The sequence below is a fragment of the Leucoraja erinacea genome, chromosome 3, assembly GCF_028641065.1.
Source record: "Leucoraja erinacea ecotype New England chromosome 3, Leri_hhj_1, whole genome shotgun sequence".
Taxonomy (NCBI): domain Eukaryota; kingdom Metazoa; phylum Chordata; class Chondrichthyes; order Rajiformes; family Rajidae; genus Leucoraja; species Leucoraja erinaceus.
Window position 1 is genome coordinate 55510720 of NC_073379.1, and position 22151 is coordinate 55532870.

General features: G+C 42.1%; 1 protein-coding gene across 1 annotated transcript; it reads left to right on the plus strand.

Moving 5' to 3' along the window:
• The first annotated feature begins 12592 nt into the window (after positions 1 to 12592).
• LOC129695622 (protein NYNRIN-like) lies at positions 12593 to 15975 on the plus strand. Its single transcript, XM_055632743.1, has one exon. It carries the CDS (start codon positions 13318 to 13320, stop codon positions 15964 to 15966), a length of 2649 nt encoding a protein of 882 aa, XP_055488718.1. The 5' UTR covers positions 12593 to 13317; the 3' UTR covers positions 15967 to 15975.
• Positions 15976 to 22151: the final 6176 nt, after the last annotated feature.

Consider the following 22151-nt stretch of genomic DNA (forward strand, 5'->3'; position numbering starts at 1 on the left):
TGTTCCACTGCACATTTAATGCATCCCCATCCCCCATATCCTCTACTGGAGCCATTTTATTTTGTCTTTGCAGGCTGAATAATCAGGATATTTTTAAATCTTCAATCTACATTGGAGAAACCAGACACAGATTTGATGATTGCTCAGTCCAGCACCTGCACTCAGTCCGTAGGGGCAACAACAAGCTCCAGATGCTTGCCAGTGTAAATCTCAATGCTGTTACTACTCTGATCATAAGTGTGTGGCCTTCTGCACTGTCATATTGAGGCCCAAAGCAAGCTTGAAGAATAGCACCTCAGCTGCCATCTGGCTATGATGCAACCCTTTGAGTTTTAAAGTAGCTCTTTCTTCCCAATAACCATTTCTGGCTTAATCCCTCCCTTCACCACCTCCAGTTTAAATTCCATTTGGAATATTTTGGAGGACCAAGAAACCAAGAACCAAGTTTCAATTTCAGGGAACTTCTGTGTTTTCCCTGTCTGTGTTTGTTATACAATTGTGACATTAGAGTCATGCAGCCTCCAAAATGTCATCAGTGATTTTGCTTCCACCACTCTCTCAAATGGTGTATTCCAGATACTCAAATTACTTATAAATCTCTTACCCTTTTACCATAAAAACAATGTCCTCTGGTTTTATTCATCTCTAATAACGTGGAACGATTCCAGCAGAATGCCCCATCTTTATCCATCATCATTTTATATAATTCAATTGTCCCCTCATAACTTACTGCACCTGAGTCAGAACAAACCTTGCCCCTCCAGTCTTCCCTCGTAACTACAACACTCATCCCGGGTCACAAACCAGTCTTCATCGACAGGACAGTGGTGGAGTCAAAAACTTCAAATTCCTGAGCAACCATATCTCTGAAGATTTGTCCTGGACCCAGCACATGATGCAATCATACAGAAAGCTCATCAATGCCTCTACCTCCATAGCTGACCGTAATACAATATGTCAAAAAAAAAACTCTCTTGAACGTTAATAGATGAACAGTAGTGAGCAACTTGTAGAAGGTTCCTAAGATGCGTTGCACGGCGGCAGAAGGCTCCTGGGATGCACCGAGCAGTGGCAGATGGTTCCCGAGATGTGCTGCACGGTCGTAGAAGCGAGGTCCTGTGCCACGTGCTGTGGCAGGTCTGGTTCTTCTTCTAAGAACTTTTGAAACTTTGTCAGTGCCAGAAATATGACGGGGAAATTTGCAAAGGCTACTGGGGAGACTTTAAACTAGAATGGTTGGGGCGAGGGACTCAAATAGCGAAAGCTAGTAGACAGAATGGGAGGCAGGAAGCAGAAAAGGGAAGCACTCGGACACAAGAGGAGAAAGAAAAAAAAGGAAATAAACAGAGAATAAGAGACGGGGGGGTTTCTTAAATGTGTTAGGAAATGAGACGGGACAGGTGGCGGAGATGCGTTGGGGAGCACTTCAGGTCCAGTGATCACAATACCATTAGTTTCAATATAATTATGGAGAGGGTCAGAACTAGACCTAGGGTTGAGATTTTTGATTGGAGAAAGGCTAACTTTGATGAGATGCGAGATGATTTAAAAGGAGTGAACAGGGACATTTTGTTTTATGGGAAAGATGTAGAAGAGAAATGGAGGACATTTAAAGGGAAAATTTTAAGAGTACAGAATCTTTATGTTCTTGTTCGGTTGAAAGGAAACAGTAAAAATTGGAAAGAGCCCTGGTTTTCAAGGGAAATTGGACATCTTGTTCGGAAAAAGAGGGAGATCTACAATAATTATAGGCAGCATGAAGTAAATGAGGTGCTTGAGGAGTATAAGGAATGTAAAAAAAATCTTAAGAAATAAATTAGAAAAGCTAAAAGAAGATATGAGGTTGCTTTGGGAAGTAAGGTGAAAGTAAATCCAAAGGGTTTCTACAGCTATATTAATAGCAAAGGGATAACGAGGGATAAAATTGGTCCATTGGAGAGACAGAATGGACAGCTATCTGCAGAGCCAAAAGAGATGGGGGAGATATTGAACAATTGTTTTTCTTCGGTATTCACCAAGGAGAAGGATATTGAATTATGTGAGGTAAGGGAAACTAGTAGAGTAGCTATGGATACTATGAGGTTCAAAGTAAAAGAAGTACTGACACTTTTGAAAAATATAAAAGTGGATAAGTCTCCAGGTCCTGACAGGATATTCCCTAGGACATTGAGGGAAGTTAGTGTAGAAATAGCCGGGGCTATGACAGAAATATTTCAAATGTCATTAGAAACGGGAATAGTCCCCGAGGATTGGCGTACTGCGCATGTTGTTCCATTGTTTAAAAAGGGTTCTAAGAGTAAACCTAGCAATTATAGACCTGTTAATTTGACTTCAGTGGTGGGCAAATTAATGGAAAAGATACTTAGAGATAATATATATATAAGCATCTGGATAAACAGGGTCTGATTAGGAACAGTCAACATGGATTTGCGCCTGGAAGGTCATGTTTGACTAATCTTCTTGAATTTTTTGAAGAGGTTACTAGGTAAATTGACGAGGGTAAAGCAGTGGATATTGTCCATATGGACTTTAGTAAGGCCTTTGACAAAGTTCCTCATGGAAGGTTGGTTAAGAATGTTCAACTGTTGGGTATAAATGCAGGAGTAGCAAGATGGATTCAACAGTGGCTGAATGGGAGAAGCCAGAGGGTAATGGTGGATGGCTGTTTATCGGGTTGGAGGCAGGTGACTAGTGGGGTGCCACAGGGATCTGTGTTGGGTCCTTTGTTGTTTGTCATGTACATCAATGATCTGGATGAAGGTGTGGTAAATTGGATTAGTAAGTATGCAGATGATACCAGTAACTCACCCACTCACCACTGCCGCGGCTCTCCGGACGCGGAGCCACCGCATTGTAGCCGGGGATAGAAGCAGCTCGGGTAGCTGCGAGCGTTCGCCGGGACCCGACAGCAGAACTAGCCGCCACTTCTGTGCCTTGTGCCGGCCCGCTCACCTATGGCAGTGCTCCCTGTCTGAACACCTCTCACCTGCCGCTCGCTCATGTCAGCTGCTTACTGCAAATTCTTAAATTCCCACAGCGGCAGGAGGGTTTTAGACGGAGAGCTGCCAGAGGTGAGCGGGGGCCGGCAGAAGGCGCTGAGGTGGCGGCCGGTTCCGCTGTCACCCGAAGTAGCTCGCAGCCACCCGAGCTACTTCTCTCCCCCCCCCCCCGGCCACAATGCAGTGGCTCCGTGCAAGGAGCGTCGCAAGTGGGTTACTGGTATGTTATATTTTTGAAACGTCACCCATTCTTTCTCTCAAGAGATGCTGTCTGTTCCGGCTGAGTTACTCCAGCTTTTTGTGTCTATCCAGGTTCAGAAGCATTTCTTCCCAACAACCATCAGGCTATTAAACAATACAACCTCCACGTAAGCTCCAAACCACATAGATTTTGGGGGCGATGGGGGATTTTTTAGATCTTTGCACTATTGCTATTAGTAGATATGTTGCAAAATGTACCTGAAGGTCGCTGAAAATCTGTCCCAGCCCGTGTGCGCGATTTTGGTGCCGTTTAGAGGGGGCCGGGTTTAAAACGCGATTTTCCCTAGGCTGTTCAAATCGAGCTTGTTCAGCCTAGTTAATTATTAATGAGCTGGAAGATTCTGTCGCTTGAGCTATTATTAGTTTTAAGGGCTTTATTTAATTGTTATAGTAGGTTAAAAATTAATCTCTAAACCCGCGACCGCCGACAACGGGCCGGATCTCATACAGGGGAAAACGGAAGGTAGGCTGTTTATTTTTACGTTAAAAAGGACTTCTTAAGATCCCTTTGTACAAACTTTTATGTTGTGAATAGCTAATTTGGGCCCCATCATATCCCGCAGTATTTTTCTGGGCATATGGAGGCACAAATCTACCTCAATGTGAACGTTCTAAACCAGCGTGTCCTCGAAAGCTGATTTAAATGCCATTAATTTACAGCAATTGAACATTAAATTCCTTCCATTTGGCCTATAAATTAATGGAAATGAGATTAAAAAATCATGTTTTATTGTGAATTATTTGTGAATATCATTTGGACACTTAGGCTATTTAAAAATGTTAATCATTTCTTAAGAAATGGATAGATGTTTAGATCTAGTAATTGAAGTTTGGAATTAGCTACAATTGGGTAACTAACTAATTATATGCTTTAATTTCAGGTCATCCAAGTAAGATTATTTTATATTTGTTTCAGAATGCTTCAATCTATGATAACTGAAAATTTCATTCAGTTCTCTTAATTTTTAAGAAATTTATGGGCTTTTGACTGTCCACGATCACAGCTTTTTTGTTATGTCCGTAGAAAATCAATAGGGAACAAGATGCTAATTTCCGAGTATGAAAATGGCTATAACTTTTTAAATACTTGAGATATGAAAGTGAATTCTCAATTCTTAAAGCACAAGGCATTGGGGGTTCAGTATTGATGTGGATAGAGAACTGGCTGGCAAACAGGAAGCAAAGAGTAGGAGTAAACGGGTCCTTTTCATAATGGCAGGCAGTGACTAGTGGGGTACCCCAAGGCTCAGTACTGGGACCCCAGCTATTTACAATATATATTAATGATCTGGATGAGGGAATTGAAGGCAATATCTCCAAGTTTGCGGATGACACTAAGCTGGGCGGCAGTGTTAGCTGTGAGGAGGATGCTAGGAGACTGCAGGGTGACTTGGATAGGCTGGGTGAGTGGGCAAATGTTTGGCAGATGCAGTATAATGTGGATAAATGTGAGGTTATCCATTTTGGTGGCAAAAACAGGAAGGCAGACTATTATCTAAATGGTGGCCGATTGGGAAAGGGGGAGATGCAGCGAGACCTGGGTGTCATGGTACACCAGTCATTGAAGGTAGGCATGCAGGTGCAGCAGGCAGTAAAGAAAGCGAATGGTATGTTAGCTTTCATTGCAAAAGGATTTGAGTATAGGAGCAGAGAGGTTCTACTGCAGTTGTACAGGGTCTTGGTGAGACCACACCTGGAGTATTGCGTACAGTTTTTGGTCTCCAAATCTGAGGAAGGACATTATTGCCATAGAGGGAGTGCAGAGACGGTTCACCAGACTGATTCCTGGGATGTCAGGACTGTCTTATGAAGAAAGACTGGATAGACTTGGTTTATACTCTCTAGAATTTAGAAGATTGAGAGGGGATCTTATAGAAACTTACAAAATTCTTAAGGGGGTTGGACAGGCTAGATGCAGGAAGATTGTTCCCGATGTTAGGGAAGTCCAGGACAAGGGGTCACAGCTTAAGGATAAGGGGGGAATCCTTTAAAACCGAGATGAGAAGAACTTTTTTCACACAGAGAGTGGTGAATCTCTGGAACTCTCTGCCACAGAGGGTAGTTGAGGCCAGTTCATTGGCTATATTTAAGAGGGAGTTAGATGTGGCCCTTGTGGCTAAGGGGATCAGGGGGTATGGAGAGAAGGCAGGTACGGGATACTGAGTTGGATGATCAGCCATGATCATATTGAATGGCGGTGCAGGCTCGAAGGGCCGAATGGCCTACTCCTGCACCTAATTTCTATGTTTCTATGTTTCTATGAATTAGGTGTCAAATTAAACTTATTTTTATGCTTTATCTGATGGGATAAATTGCAGACTTGATTTTTTTTAATCTCAAAATTTTGTGACATTGCTACTACAGGTATTAGCATATTTTTGTATCTATCTATCCATATATAACTACAACGTATCTATCTATCTATCTATGATGAAGCCGAATTTTAGTTAAAAATATAAGAAGATATTAAATTGGTTTCTGGGCTAGCTTACAGCTTATATTTAGTGTCAAATTAGGCTTGCCTCAGGTTGCGGGGTGTGTGAGATAATAAATCCTATAACATTGTCTCCCAAGTGACAGGCAGAGGAGAAGCTATAGAGATAGCTGGTTAAATCTTCACAGTGAGATGCCATAAACCAAATGACCAATGTTTATGGGGAGGAGGCAATAAAGGAAGAGAGAAATAGCCAGTCACATCTTTGTAAACAAATGACCTATGTTTATGAGGGACCAAATGACAGAGGAAGCAGCGAAGAGAGCTAGGGTGGTCTATTTGGAGATAACGCAAATGGCCAATGTTTTCAGTATATCTTGTACCATGTAAACAAAAGGCCTTTGATGTGATGCAATCTGTGGAAACCTTTTCCTGTACCTCTGACATGATTAATGTCTGTGGAAGGTGTTAAGGGAACAAAAAAACCCTATTTAAGGCAATGTAATTCTGTTGTTCAGAGAAGGTGGCTGAGGACAGTCAAGTGTCTGTGTTGGTCACTTGACTGGAGTTCTCCCTCCCTTCCATCGGCCGATGTTAAGTAAAGTTTTGAACTGGTCTACCAAACAGTTTGTGTGGTGTCTGTTTATTAAGAAGCGAACCTGGTTTAGTAGTTAAGATAAGTAGCTTTTTCATTGGCGTAGTTATGCAGGCCTCGCTGGGACCACATCAACGGTTGACTGTGCAAGCGGTTGCAGAGGTTGCCGGGATTGGAAGGGAGATAACTGAGCTCTATCGGCCCCCTTGTAAGACCGACTCCCTAGCAACTCCCGGTAACATCTGTGATCCTTCATCAGAAATTGAATTGGTTCCCTGCCGAGGTTCTTAGACACTAGACTAGACATAGACTAGACATAGACACAGACTAGACATAGACACAGACACAGACACAGTTGGGCTTTATATGTTTTTTTTAAGAAGGGATTGTGTATGTATTTTTAAGACAGAATTGTGCATGTATTTTTAAGAAAGGTCTTATGTATATTGTTAAGAAGGACGTGAGTGGTTCCTCTCTCTGTCTATCTCTCTTTGTTTTCCTTTTCTCTCTCTACTAAGGGCTCATCAGCCTTGTTGAGATATCCGTGATTTGTCGGGTTGAGATACGGGGGTTGAGGTGTGTGTTTGGCTTATTGAGACATCCGAAGAATTGTCGGGTTGAGAAATAAGTGATGTTGTATATTACAGTATTAAAAAGTCTGCCAAGTTGAAAAAAAACTGGGGTCTTGGTTAGCGAGTCGGCCTCGTTGAGACACTTGGGTCGTATATTAAGGAATTAAAAAGTCAGCCAAATTGAGAAACTGGGGTCTCATTTAGTGGGTCGGCCTGGTTGATATATTTGGGACGATTCGGAATTAAGAAGTCTGTTTTCTCTCTCTCTCTCTTTCTATCTATCTATGGGGAATGCTATGGATACCAGTCCTATATATGTGTTATTTGAATCCTATGTATAATAAGAAATTTAGAATGTTAAGTTACAAGTTGACCAAATGGTTGGGGGATGAAGCCTGGCCTGTAGGGGGCACATGGTATGTTGAGACAATTAAATAAGCAGAGGTGTTGATATGGGAAAGGAAGACAGGAACCCACTAGAAAGCCGATTTAAAATAGACTTTAATTTACAGCAATTGAACACTAAATTCCTTCCATTTGGCCTATAAATTGATGTAAATGAGATTTAAAAATCATGTTTTCTTGTGAATTATTTGTGAATATTATTTGGACACTTAGGCTATTTAAAAATGTTAATCATTTATTAAGAAATGGATAGATGTTTGGATCTAGTAATTGAAGTTTGAAATTAGCTACAATTGGGTAACTAACTAATTATATGCTTTAATTTCAGGTCATCCAAGTAAGATTATTTTATATTTGTTTCAGAATGCTTCAATCTATGATAACTGAAAATTTCATTCAGTTCTCTTAATTTTTAAGAAGGTTATGGGCTTTTGACTGTCCATGATCACAGCTTTTTTGTTATGTCCATAGAAAATCAATAGGGAACAAGATGCTAATTTCCGAGTATGAAAATGGCCATAATTTCTTTATTACTTGAGATATGAAAGTGAATTAGGTGTCAAATTAAACTTATTGTTATGCTTTATCTGATGGGATAAATTGCAGATTTGATTTTTTAAATCTCACAATTTTGTAACATTGCTAGATAGAGTTAAGAAACAAGGATAGCACTAGGAAAGGATGGAAATTATTGCAACTAGAATGCCAGTGGGCAGAGGAACAAGAGAATAAAATTAAAAGACAGGCAGGAGGTGAGAAACAGGTGATGGTTCGTAAAAAATAAACCCAGTACTGGTAAATCCTCTGGAGGAGACTTCATGTCTGGCACGACTTTGGTAATGAAGATGAGGCGTTAGATAATCTTGGGAGATTTCCCCCAGTAGCAATGTCATCTTTACCTGGGACAGTTCCGTCAGTAACATCCCTATAACTTGAAGTTCTGACCTTACAATGCTCTCCAGGAGTGGGAGCACGGGAATGCCTTTCTGTGCGTAATTTGTTTAAGGCATTGATGCTACCAGAACAGCTGATCATTGTTAAATGTACTGCACACACTGGTGCTGGGGACCCTATAGCAAAAGGTAATGATTTGCCGATAGTGTATCCAAGCAAGCAGCCTGTACATCCAAATGCATAGTGACAGCAGCTAAACAGATGCTAGCAAATAGAACGGTCTTGCCAAACATGAGGGAGGTATGTACATTACAGAGGGACGCCTCTTGTATATAATAATAACTATGGAAACAAGTGGGCTGTGCCATTGATTCAGCACACCCCGCTTGGACAAGTTGGTGTATAACGATACATTTTTACCCGTCTTACCCATGCTGGTAAGGAGGGAATGATAGGATAACAAAGGAAATGTGGTGGCACCCGAAAATTTGATAAGAAGCACTGAAGCAGGCCTCTGAATGTAAAATTTGCCAATGATATAATCCAGGCAAACCAATTAGGATACCCTCAGGGGTGACGCCAATGCCATCATGATCGTTTGAATGCATACAGATTGATTTTATTGAGATGCCAAGGGCCCAGTGTTATAAATATTGCATATTGATTTTAGATTTATTTAGTAGGTGGAGTGAAGCTCTACCAACCACCAATAATAAGGAAAAATGTGCACATTTTAATATCCAACAGCAATTCACTGTGTACACCACCCACAGGCATCTGGGATGGTGGAAAGAGTCAATGGGGATTGCAAAACAAAATTACCCAGGAGGTAAATCCTTTTTCTGACAAGCAACTATGTTATAAAAATTGGGGATGAAGGAAAATTCAATGGAGAAATGAGGATAGGATAGGGAGACTGAAAAGTCAAGGGGAGTCTGACTAATCATGATCTGAATCAATGTCCAATTAGGGTTAGGTAACCAGGATTTTGGTAAACAGAAGTCTTGTCAGAAAAAGGGAAAGTAAATTACAAAGAGACGTCTTTGAAGATGAAATATTATATACTGCTGGTAAAACAATGGTTTTGTATATGTACTGCTTGTAAAACAATGTTTTTTGTATGTGGAATGTGTGAAATTCGAAGCAATGAGCAAAGTTGTGTGTCACTTTTTAAGAAGTTGTCCTTTAAAATGCAAATCTACAAAGTTTATGGTGTGTCCGTTAAGAAACAGGCATGAATGGGGTGCGGAGCTATACTCGATGGATAAAATGTGTTGGTTGATTATAAATCTTTTGAACCAAGTAAAAAAGACTCATCCCGATTAAAGTGTTAAATGAGAATGGAAATGTCAAAATTACAGAGAAAAGTAAATGTATTATTGATTACTGATTCTGAATGAGTTCTTTTGGAAAAGATTGTTTTGATATGATAACAGAGGTTGTCTTTTAAAATGCAAATGAAGCAAGATTACTGTTTTGAAGCAAACAAAAAGATGTTGAAGCATGTGCTGTGTGAGAGAAATGAAGGTAGATGAAAAATTGTCTTATGACTTACAAAAAGGGGGTTTGAGGGAACTCACAATGAGGGATGAAAGGTGAGAAGATAAAGTAAATTGGGGAAGAGAACATATTTGGAGAATTGAATATTTAGGTGGGGAGAGCCTCTTCGGATATAATCGGATTAAAGAATAAATTCACAGCGAAGGAAGTGTTAGGAAGGAACATGCAGGATCAAAGGTAGACAAAAGTGCTGGAGAAACTCAGCTGGTGAACAAGATTTACAACTTTTTATTGCCCCTGGAGAGTGGGGGGAAGCCACTTACAGGCCCTGGGCAATTAACTAATTATGTATGGTCGGCAATTAACCCATGTCTTGCCAGATCTACATTCCCAGGTTGGAGGAGCTTTGCTGGGAGCCATAAAGGCTATACGATGGGGGTGCTGGGACAAGAAGAAATTGAGACTGTTGAAAGAAACAACCAAGTGTTGCTAACAACATGAACTGCTGTAAAGATGAAAGATCATCGTCGCTGGATACATTTGATTGACTGTGAACAGTTTGTGGAAATAAGGACAATGGGCTATTGATGCTTCCTTTATTCTGGGGTGGCCCAGCCCACATGGACTGAACTTTCTTCAGAATGGCAAACTTGCAGACTAACCCACATTTAAAGGATGGTACACACCTCCTTTTAAACAAGATTGAAGTCAAACATGACAAGCGCAGCAAAGATACCCGTTAACAGGCATAGTTGATTTAGACTAGGGATAGAAAAATAACTTAGAAAGAAATAAGGCAGAAACCAGACTGCTAGTAGATTAGAAAGTAACGATATAAGAACAGAGAGAAATTCTAGATAAAAAGTAGCAGCAGAAAGACTTCAGCACGAGATAGTAAAGAAATTAGAACGAAGGGGAAAGGGACACGAAGTCACGCTCAACTACGCATGCTTGATGAGATTACATGAATATGTACGCACACCCACTATGACAAGATGCCTAATTTAAATGCACATGCGATGCATGATATGGGAGGTGTCTTTGACGTTAGGTGGGCGTTCCGAGACGTTCTCGTGGGAAACAGGGCTTTATGTTATGATTGGAAGAAGCTCAATGGGGAGGGATGAGAATGTGATAATAATGAAATGAACTGTATAAAGATAGAAAGCATCTCCATCTTCTTTGTGCCTCCAGTGGACATCAGAGGAGAGGCACCTATTCTGCAGAATATGAAATTAATAAAAACACTTCTTTGTCTGAATTTGTCTCAAGAGCATTTGTGATTTTTGAATCTCACAACTTGGGGGCTCGTCCGGGATCCAATACTCTAGACAGCTGACGGGAGTAGACGGACGAAGGGAAGGTGCACCCTGCTGAGTTCAGCAGTCTCAGACTCCTTGCTTGCCATCAGCTGTTTAAGCAGTAGTATCCGGACCACACAGAGACTCGGCAAAGAAGTGGGAGTAGTTGGAAATCGTGAAAAATCAATCGAGCAATTTCTGTGCACAGAACCCAGGTAGGAACAATGACTAATAAAGTACTTCCTGGGCGATTGTGGAAAGACCTTGTGGTTGACGCCCTGAAGGATTCAGGGGGCTGTAAGGTAACCAGAAGGGAGGGGAAGATAAGAAGTTCTGTAGAAATTAAGACCTTGTACGGGCAAGGCAGGTATGATGAACACTGTATTGAGAATATGATGAACATGGTATTAAGAATATGATTATGATAAATAAGGTAATTAAACACGGTGTTAAGAAAAAGGGAGGGGAAAAGGCTGTGGGCCAAATCCCCGCATTCTGCCCAATAGTCCGTTGGGGCAAATGCTGGACCCTGGAGGGCAGGAAATACCCAGGGGTTGGAGAAGCCAACAATGATAAGGTATAGTCCGTTGGGACAAATGCAGAGCCGGAGGGGGCCAAAATACCCAAAGGAAAGAGAAGACAGGGGCCGGGGTGGACGAAGATCACCCGGCCAACAGGACGGGGAGTCAAAGGGCAGAAGGGGAAGATAAGTTCGGTTGAAATTAGACCCCCGAGGGAGGTACCTAGGAGAGGACCCTGAGGGGGAAGGGGGTTTGTTAAATAGCCTCCTTGAAGATCCTTTAGGTCTGACAAGAACAGTTAGATCAATTCCTTTTCACAGAAGTGAAAAACAAGTAGTAAAGATTATGTTGCAGGCAGTAGAAAAACAGCAAATAAGGAACAGAGAGAGACAGGATGATGAGGGAGTTACTCCCGAAAGTAGCAGATAAGAAGACGGCAAAGGCCGGGGACAAGAGTGCAGGACAGGGAGAAAATATAAAATGAATAATCTATTTGAAGTAAGAACGGAACGAATGTGATTTGTATGTAAAAACCGGTTTGGAACGAATGGTTGTAAGATGAAAGGTTGGAATGAGCAAGTTGTAAAATTGAACACAGTGGCGGGAGCGAGTATTTCCACTGTAGTTCAAATTGGATTGCGAACAAGCTGTAAAATTAACTCTTTGTATCCTCGTAACCTGAAAAAGGGAAGTTGTAAAAATCAGCTTTTGATTTTCTTTTAATCGTTTCTTGATGTTCTTTTAGATTTCTTGTCAGTAAAGTTAATTTGGAAAATTGTTACTAGTGCTAGGAATTGGACATTTAAAATAATGGTGAATATGGATTGAAATAATTGGAAATAAGTTAATTGATGAAACATGACCAGCTTTTATGGTTTGTTGTTTTATGGTAGACATTCAAGTTGAGAAACAGAGAGAGAGAGAGAGATACAGACACCGAAACACAGAGATAGAGAGAGAGAGAGAGAGCCAGACACAGAGATACAGAGAGAGAGAGAGAGAGCCAGACACAGAGATACAGCCAGAGAGAGAGAGAGCCAGACACAGAGATACAGAGAGAGAGAGAGAGCCAGACACAGAGATAGAGAGAGAGAGAGCCAGACACAGAGAGAGAGAGCCAGACAGCTTTACTCAGAGAGTGGTAGCTGTGTGGAATGAGCTTCCAGTGAAGGTGGTGGAGGCAGGTTCGATATATGGTTATATGGTATACCCTTAGAAAGTATTTGCTGATGTGGACAATTTGTTGGTTTGTTCCACAAGTGAAGAGAGAGAAATACTTCAGAATATAAGACAGCAGATGATGACCTTGGGAAAGGCAGGATATAGTTCAGACTAGATTGGAAATTTTGAAATTGTATGGTGAAATGGAAAAAGTACATGTCAAAGAAGTTAAATTAAAATGCAGACAAAGCAGCTGAAACAGCATCTGGAAGAGATGTCCAGGGTAAGTCTGAATCGATTTAGGTATGAGCACTGTAGTGTCGTTTATGCTGAATAAGGTAATTAAGAGGTTTGGTAAACCCACAGAAATCAGCTTTGACAACGGATTGTTTTCATTTGATGAAAAGAATAAATGGAACATTGAAGGTAAAATAAATAAGATTTGTGTAATGCTCTGCCATTGGCACTGAAGAAATGTTGCATGCAAACTAACCAGCAGGTGACACAATGGAGAAGTTCCTGCAAGGGACCGAGTTTGGAACAGTTACAGATAGAATTTAAAAAGTATATGAAACAGTTAATAATGATATACAAGTCTATTTATGAACAGGTAAAGTAAAAGCTGTCGGAGATGGACCAGGAGGAAGGACCCTTTAAACCTGAAGACAAGGTGTATGTATTTATTCGGCCAAATTTTAGAGCAGGTATTGGAGGATTTCCCAGGTCACGGGGAAACGCAACTATTACAGTATGTGGATGACCTCCTTTTGTCAGGAGCAAGAGAAATGGAAGTGAGGGATGCCACAATAAGCCTGTTAAACTTCTTGGGAAGGAAGGGGTTAAGAGTGTCCCGTAACAAGCTTCAATTTGTGAAACAAGAGGTAAAATATCTGGGACATTTGATAAGTGGAGGAAAGAGACGAATAAACCCCGAAAGGATAGCTGGGATCACGAGAGTACCACTACCAAAGAATAAGAAAGAGATCCGAAAATTCCTGGGATTGATAGGATACTGTCGACTGTGGATAGATGATTACTCCAGACAAGTAAAATTCCTGTATGATAAATTGGGAGAAGAAAAAGACAAAGTTCAGTGGACTCCAGAACAGGAGGTGAAATTTGGGAAATTAAAGAACAGTTTGATTACTGCTCCCGTGTTGGCTCTGCCCTCAGTAGAACAACCTTTCCACCTGTTTGTAAATTCAGACAAGGGGGTGGCACTAGGGGTACTCACCCAGAAAAGAGGGGGAAATCGACAGCCAGTGGCCTTCCTCTCAAAAATATTAGATCCAGTCTGCAGGGGATGGCCGGGATGCATACAAGCGGTAGCAGCTACCGCAATATTGGTGGAAGAGAGTAGGAAATTAACCTTTGGAGGCACTCTGGTTGTTTCTACACCACACACAGTAAGAACCATACTCACTCAGAAATCCAACAGATGGTTAACAGACTCCAGACTTTTAAAGTATGAGGCCATCCTGATGGAAAAAGACGATTTGATGATAATTACGGATAAGAACCTTAACCCGTCCCAATTCCTGTATCCAGCAGAGAAACAGGGTGACAAGGAAGAGGGCCCAGTACACTGCTGTAGTGAAATAATAGATTTACAGACAAAAAGTAGAGAAGACTTAGAAGAGCAACCTCTGGCTGAGGGCAGCCGGTGGTTCATAGATGGATCCTCCAGGTGCATAGATGGAAAAAGACATAGTGGGTACGGTATAGTGAACGGGGAAACTATGGAGGAAATTGAAAGCGGCAGGCTGCCTGGTAGTTGGTCAGCTCAATCTTGTGAATTATATGCATTAATGAGAGCTTTGGAATTATTGGAGGGGAAGGAAGGAACAGTATATACCGATTCAAAATACGCTTTTGGAGTAGTACACACCTTTGGGAAGATCTGGAAAGAGCGAGGAATGATAACAACTCGAGGTAAAGAACTAGCACATGAGCAATTGATAGGACAGACACTGGAAGCATTGCAAAAACCAGAACGAATAGCCATAGCACATGTGGCAGGGCATCAGAAGGGTAACACCCTGGAGGCCAGAGGAAATAGGGCAGTGGATGAGGTTGCAAAAAGAGCAGCCACAGAACAGATGGTAGAAATGAAGTCACTAATACCGTTAAGGGAACCAGAGGAAAAGATACCTATCTTTAGTGAGAAAGAACAGGAAAACATGAAAGATATGGGGGCTCAGCGTACTTCGAATGGGAAATGGTGGACACCAAATGGAAAGCAGCTATTGAACAAAGAAATAATGAGGGAGTTATTAGGGAGATTACATGGACAAAGCCATTGGGGAACACAAGCCCTCTGTGACACCCTCCTCAGAACCTACGCTTGCTGTGGGATGTTTACCATGGCCAAACAGGTCATAAGGGGCTGTGTGATATGTCAGCGAATTAATAAGAAAATCATGAGAGCAGTCCCAGGAGGAGGACAACCATTAGCAGTTAGGCCCTTCCAAAGAATACAGATAGATTTTACCGAGCTGCCCCGGGTACGAACATGGAAGTACCTGTTAGTGGTAGTGGACCATTTCACCAGATGGGTAGAGGCATTCCCCACGGCAACTGCCACCGCACAGGCGGTAGCCAAGATATTATTAGAACAAATTATACCCAGATATGGGATTGTGGAAACAATAGACTCAGATAGAGGGACCCATTTTGCCTCAAAGACACATGAAATGATATGTGAAGCACTGGGAATAGAATGGAAATTGCATACACCATGGCATCCCCAGAGCTCAGGAAAGGTGGAAAGAATGAATGGCACCTTAAAGACCCAAATTACCAAGTTGATAGAGGAAACGAGACTCCCCTGGACTAAGTGCCTCCCGATAGCCCTGTTGAGAATCCGAACGGCACCTCGAAAAGACATAGGGATATCACCATATGAAATGTTATTCGGGCTCCCATACTTAGGGAAGATAGAAGGAGTCCCAACAATACAAGGGAACGATGTGTTCCTGAGGAACTATTTACTGGCAGTGTCCCAATCTCTTGCAGAACTAAAAATTAAAGGATTGCTGGCCCAGAGCCCACCACTGGACTTTCCAATTCACTCAGTCAAGGCTGGAGACTGGGTATTAATAAAAACGTGGAAAGAAGAAAAGCTGCAACCTAAGTGGACTGGACCCTACCTGGTGTTACTAATCACCGAGACAGCAGTACGAACAAAAGAGAAAGGGTGGACACACGCAAGTCGAGTTAAGGGTCCTGTGGAGGCCCCACCAGACGATATCAGCCCGTGGACAGTGCGCAAAGGAGAAGAACCATTGACTTTAATATTTACCAAGAACCCGCAGGAAAAATGAAGATTTCGTGTTGGTGGGTCGTGTGTTGGGTGGTTACCCAACTTGTAAGTAATGTAACATGCATAAAAATCACAATACCACAAAATAGAAGGTCCACCACCATCCCATTTAATGTATGTAAAGGAAAAAGGTGGTGCGGCTATAGAATGTATGTATGCACCCATCCCTGTAAAGATTGGCACGCGGTGTTTACTTCATCAAAATATGGGTGGCATCGGACCACCTATCAAACTGATAGGTGGAGAGTATATCAAAACCCAAACGAGAAATTGCCAGGACGCGTATATGTGAGCATACAGAGTGTTCAGATACAGGAAAGTGGTAGGTATTGGATATGTGCAGATAAAACAGGGAAGGACGCATGTCTGAAGTTTGAGATAGAAGTAAAGCGAGATGGGAAGATGGTAATATACGAGGATAGGGGAGAGGTGTTCAAGATAGATGACAGTCAGAATAGGGATCCCGGGGCAACACCTGCACCACCAGTAGTCAGCAATGTCACCAGGGAAAATGAGTCTAAGAAGCTGAAGATAATGATAGTAGCAGGAGAAACAGGATTAAGGCAGTTATATGAGAAGGGAATACCAACAGGGGGAAAAGGAGCCAACACCTGGCTTGCCTGGATGATGTACACAGCCAGAAGTATGCAACAAACCAATTGTTACGCCTGCGCCGGAGCTAGGCCTCAGCTGGTCCCAGTACCATTTCCCCTGAATTGGGATAGAACACCTAGGGCTATGACATGTATACTACAGCTATTCACGAATCCCCTCTTACCAAAAAATGAGATATGCCAGAGTTATCATTACCTATTTCCGGCCAGCAACAACAATACGAAGGGCCGAAGGGAAGACCCTCGACCTCCTCCATTTACCATTCCTTTTGGGGAGGAGGGGTTTGAGTGCTATACAAGAAATAACCCAGAGGGACAGGACATGGGGGAGGTGCTCAACTGCAATCAGACGTATAACATAACGGCTGAGGAACAGGGGCCACTGTTCAATAGCTCCTGGCTGAAAAAGCAGATAGTCAGTAGAGCCGATGTCTGGTGGTGGTGCGGGGAGAATACCCTGTGGCCCCGGTTACCAGGGTCATGGACGGGAACCTGTACCCTCATACAACTGATGATGCCCTTCACCATAGCAGTAGAACATGCTGTAGAACTCAATAAAGGAAGCAGACGACAAAAGAGAGAGGTGAAAGGATCATTTGACACACACATCTATATAGATGCGATAGGGGTGCCAAGAGGGGTACCCGATGAATTTAAAGCCAGAAATCAGATAGCTGCGGGCTTTGAGTCCATACTCTTCTGGTGGTCCACAATTAATAAAAATGTGGACTGGATCAACTACTTATACTACAATCAACAACGCTTTATAAATTACACTCGAGATGCAGTTGAAGGATTAGCGGAACAACTGACAGCTACCAGCCAAATGGCCTGGCAAAATCGCATGGCCTTGGACATGCTACTGGCTGAGAAGGGAGGGGTGTGTGTAATGTTTGGCGAACAATGTTGCACATTCATCCCCAACAACACTGCTCCGGATGGGTCAGTGTCAAGAGCCCTAGCAGGGCTCACCTCTCTGTCTATCGAATTGGCTGAGAACTCTGGAGTTGACACCTCCTGGACCGGGTTTCTAGACTCCTGGTTTGGGAAATGGAAGCACATCTTTACATCTGCCCTAACATCAGTGATAGTCATGGTGGGGTTACTGTGTTTGTTCGGATGTTGTATCATTCCCTGCGTACGGGGATTGGCTCAGCGATTGATAGAAACAGCCCTGACGAAGAACAGTGCAGCCACCATAATGGCCCTCAGAACACAGTATGACCTACGAGAGGAGGATAGGGAGGTGAAGAACCTTCTGCTAGCATTAGAAAAGGAGGAGATAGTATAAATCAAGGGTGCGTAGCAAAAAGAAAAGGATGGATTGTGAGGAAAGAGTTAACAGGCATAGTTGATTTAGACTAGGGATAGAAAAATAACTTAGAAAGAAATAAGGCAGAAACCAGACTGCTAGTAGATTAGAAAGTAACGATATAAGAACAGAGAGAAATTCTAGATAAAAAGTAGCAGCAGAAAGACTTCAGCACGAGATAGTAAAGAAATTAGAACGAAGGGGAAAGGGACACGAAGTCACGCTCAACTACGCATGCTTGATGAGATTACATGAATATGTACGCACACCCACTATGACAAGATGCCTAATTTAAATGCACATGCGATGCATGATATGGGAGGTGTCTTTGACGTTAGGTGGGCGTTCCGAGACGTTCTCGTGGGAAACAGGGCTTTATGTTATGATTGGAAGAAGCTCAATGGGGAGGGATGAGAATGTGATAATAATGAAATGAACTGTATAAAGATAGAAAGCATCTCCATCTTCTTTGTGCCTCCAGTGGACATCAGAGGAGAGGCACCTATTCTGCAGAATATGAAATTAATAAAAACACTTCTTTGTCTGAATTTGTCTCAAGAGCATTTGTGATTTTTGAATCTCTTTTGATAAAAGGATGGAATGATGAAGCCGAATTTTAGTTAAAAATATAAGAAGATATTAAATTGGTTGCTGGGCTAGCTTACAGCTTATATTTAGGGTTAAATTAGGCTTTCCTCAGGTTGCGGGGTGTGTGAGATAACACTGTCTCCCAAGTGACAGGCAGAGGAGAAGCTATAGAGATAGCTGGTTAAATCTTCACAGTGAGATGCCATAAACCAAATGACCAATGTTTATGGGGAGGAGGCAATAAAGGAAGAGAGAAATAGCCAGTCACATCTTTGTAAACAAATGACCTATGTTTATGAGGGACCAAATGACAGAGGAAGCAGCGAAGAGAGCTAGGGTGGTCTATTTGGAGATAACGCAAATGGCCAATGTTTTCAGTATATCTTGTACCATGTAAACAAAAGGCCTTTGATGTGATGCAATCTGTGGAAACCTTTTCCTGTACCTCTGACATGATTAATGTCTGTGGAAGGTGTTAAGGGAACAAAAAAACCCTATTTAAGGCAATGTAATTCTGTTGTTCAGAGAAGGTGGCTGAGGACAGTCAAGTGTCTGTGTTGGTCACTTGACTGGAGTTCTCCCTCCCTTCCATCGGCCGATGTTAAGTAAAGTTTTGAACTGGTCTACCAAACAGTTTGTGTGGTGTCTGTTTATTAAGAAGCGAACCTGGTTTAGTAGTTAAGATAAGTAGCTTTTTCATCCATCCATCCATCTATCTATCTATCTATCTATCTATCTATCTATCTATCTATCTATCTATCTATCTATCTATCTATCTATCTATCTATCTATCTATCTATCTATCTATCTATCTATCTATCTATCTATCTATCTATCTATCTATCTATCTATCTTTCCTTCCTCGTGTTCCTTAACTACGCCAAAACGGAACGTGATAGCCCTTAAAATTTTGCACCACCTGACTCACCATTGTCCCGTGGTCTTTTTTTTGTCAAATTCCGTTCAGATTGATGTTAAATTTCACAAGTTATTGATATTTAAATGTTTTAAAAAACCCACTTTGAGAAGAATAACTGTGTGTGGTGTGAGAGTTTTCTGGCAGTTTCCAGCTATGACGTCACAATGGCATCTCACAGTCCTCCAATCACAATGGGATATCATTTACATACGGTGCCGTGAACATTCTGCCACCCGACAATTACATCATAATGGGATCTCAGCTGCCAATGAACAGTGTTGGGATAAGACAATAGACAATAGGTGCAGGAGTAGGCCATTCAGCCCTTCGAGCCAGCACCGCTATTCAATGTGCTCATGGCTGATCATCCACAATCAGTACCCCGTTCCTGCCTTCTCCCCATATCCCCTATCTATAAGAGCCCTATCAAGATCTCTCTTGAAAGTATCCAGAGAACAGCCTCCACCGCCCTCTGAGGCAGAGAATTCCACAGACTCACAACTCTCTGTGTGAAAAAGTATTTCCTCGTCTCCATTCTAAATGCCTTACCCCTTACTCTTAAACTGTGGCCCCTGGTTCTGGATTCCCCCAACATCGGGAACATGTTTCCTGCCTCTAGCGTGTCCAAACCCTTAATAATCTTTTATGTTTCAATAAAATCCCCTCTCATCCTTTTAAATGCCAGAGTATTCCATAGTATACAAGCCCAGCCGCTCCATTCTATCAGAATATGATAGTCCCACCATCCCGGGAATTAACCTTGTAAACCTATGCTGCACTCCCTCAATAGCAAGAATGTCCTTCCTCAAATTAGGGGACCAAAACTGCACACAACACTCCAGGTGTGGTCTCACGGGGCCCTGTACAACTGCAGAAGGACCTCTTTGCTCCGATACTCGACTCATCATGTTATAAAGGCCTTTCTTCACTACCTGCTGCACCTGCATGCTTACTTTCATTGACTGATGAACAAGGAGCCCCAGATCCTGTTGTACTTCCCCTTTTCCCAAATTGACACCATTTAGATAGTAATCTGCCTTCCTGTTTTTGCTATCAAAGTGGATAACCTCACATTTATCCACATTAAACTGCATCTGCCATGGATCTGCCCACTCACCCAACCTGTCCAGGTCACCCTGCATTCTCATAGCATCCTCCTCACTGTTCACACTGCCACCCAGCTACCCAGCTTTGTGTCATCTGCAAATTTGCTAATGTTACTTTGAATCCTTTCATCTAAATCATTGAGGTATATTGTAAATAGCTGCCATCCCAGCACCAAGCCTTGCGGTACCCCACTAGTGACTACCCGCCATTCTGTAAGGGAGTTGTTAATCCCTACTCCTTCTTTCCAGTCTGCCAACCAATTTTCTATCCATGTCAGCACTCTACCCCCAATTTTTGCCCACTAATCTCCTATGTGGGACCTTATCAAATGCTTTCTTAAAGTCTAGGTACACTAGACTAAACTGGTTCCCCCTTGTCCATTTTCCAAAAAATTCCAGAAGATTAGTCAATGCTGACTTGGACCGATCATGTTACTGCTACCCAAATGTGCTGCTATTTCATCTTTTATGATTGACTCCAGCATCTTCCCCACCATTGATATCAGGCTAACTGGTCTACAATTCCCTGTTTTCTCTCTCCCGCCTTTCTTAAAAAGTGGGATAACATTAGCTACCCTCCAATCCACAGGAACTGATCCTGAATCTATAGAACATTGGGAAATGATCACCAATGCATCCACAATTTCTAGAGCCACTTCCTTACGTACCCTGGGATGCAGACCATCAGGCCCTGGGGATTTATCAGTCTTCAGTCCCATCAGTCTAACCAACACAATTTCCTGCCTAATGTGGATTTTCTTCAGTTTCTCCGCCACCCCAGATCCTCTGGCCACTAGTACATCAGGAAGATTGTTTGTGTCCTCTTTAGTGAAGACTGATCCAAAGTACCTGTTCAACCCATTTGCCATTTCCTTGTTCCTCATAATAGATTTAACTTTTTCAGTCTTCAAGGGTCCAACTTTGGTCTTAACTATTTTTTTCCTCTTCACATACCTAAAGAAGCTTTTACTATCCTGCTTTATATTCTTGGCTAGCTTACCTTCGTACCTCATCTTTTCGCCACCGTATTGCCTTTTTAGTTATCTTCTGTTGCTCTTTAAACATTACCCAATCCTCTTGCTTCCCACTCATCTTTTCTATGTTCCAGCCAGTGCAATGAGGAGAGGAGGTGAGGAAAATAAATGTTATTTAACCATTGTGTGTAATGGGGGAGTGCGAAAGGGGAGAGTTGAAGAAGGGTGTGACTGAGGGTCGGGTCATCAGCAGCTCTCACCTCAATGTGGGTAAGGAGGGAGTTAGATTTTTGTTTACATCTGTTTTAATCAGATTCTTGGGGATGTGAGAAAAGGGTTAATAGAGATGGTTGATTTATACTAGAATTCTGAAATATAACTTAGAAAGAAATAAGGTGTCAGCAGAAGCCAGACTGCTAGTAGAATAGAAAGTACCGATATAAAGAACAGAGAGAAATTCTAGATAAAAAGTAGCAATAGAAATACTTCAGTAGACGTTTTAAGAAAAGTAAGGCAGAGTTGAAAAGGGCGAGGGGTTAAAAACTACGCATGCCTAATGAACTTTCATGAATATGTACACACATCTACTATGACAAGATGCCTAATTTAAATGCACATGCGATGCATGATAGGGGAGGTGTCTTTGACGTTGGGTGGGCGTTCCCGGACGTTC

What these genes read in the sequence shown, in the direction of transcription:
- LOC129695622 (XM_055632743.1), top strand. Translation starts at nt 13,318, where the DNA reads ATGTATTTATTCGGCCAAATTTTAGAGCAGGTATTGGAGGATTTCCCA.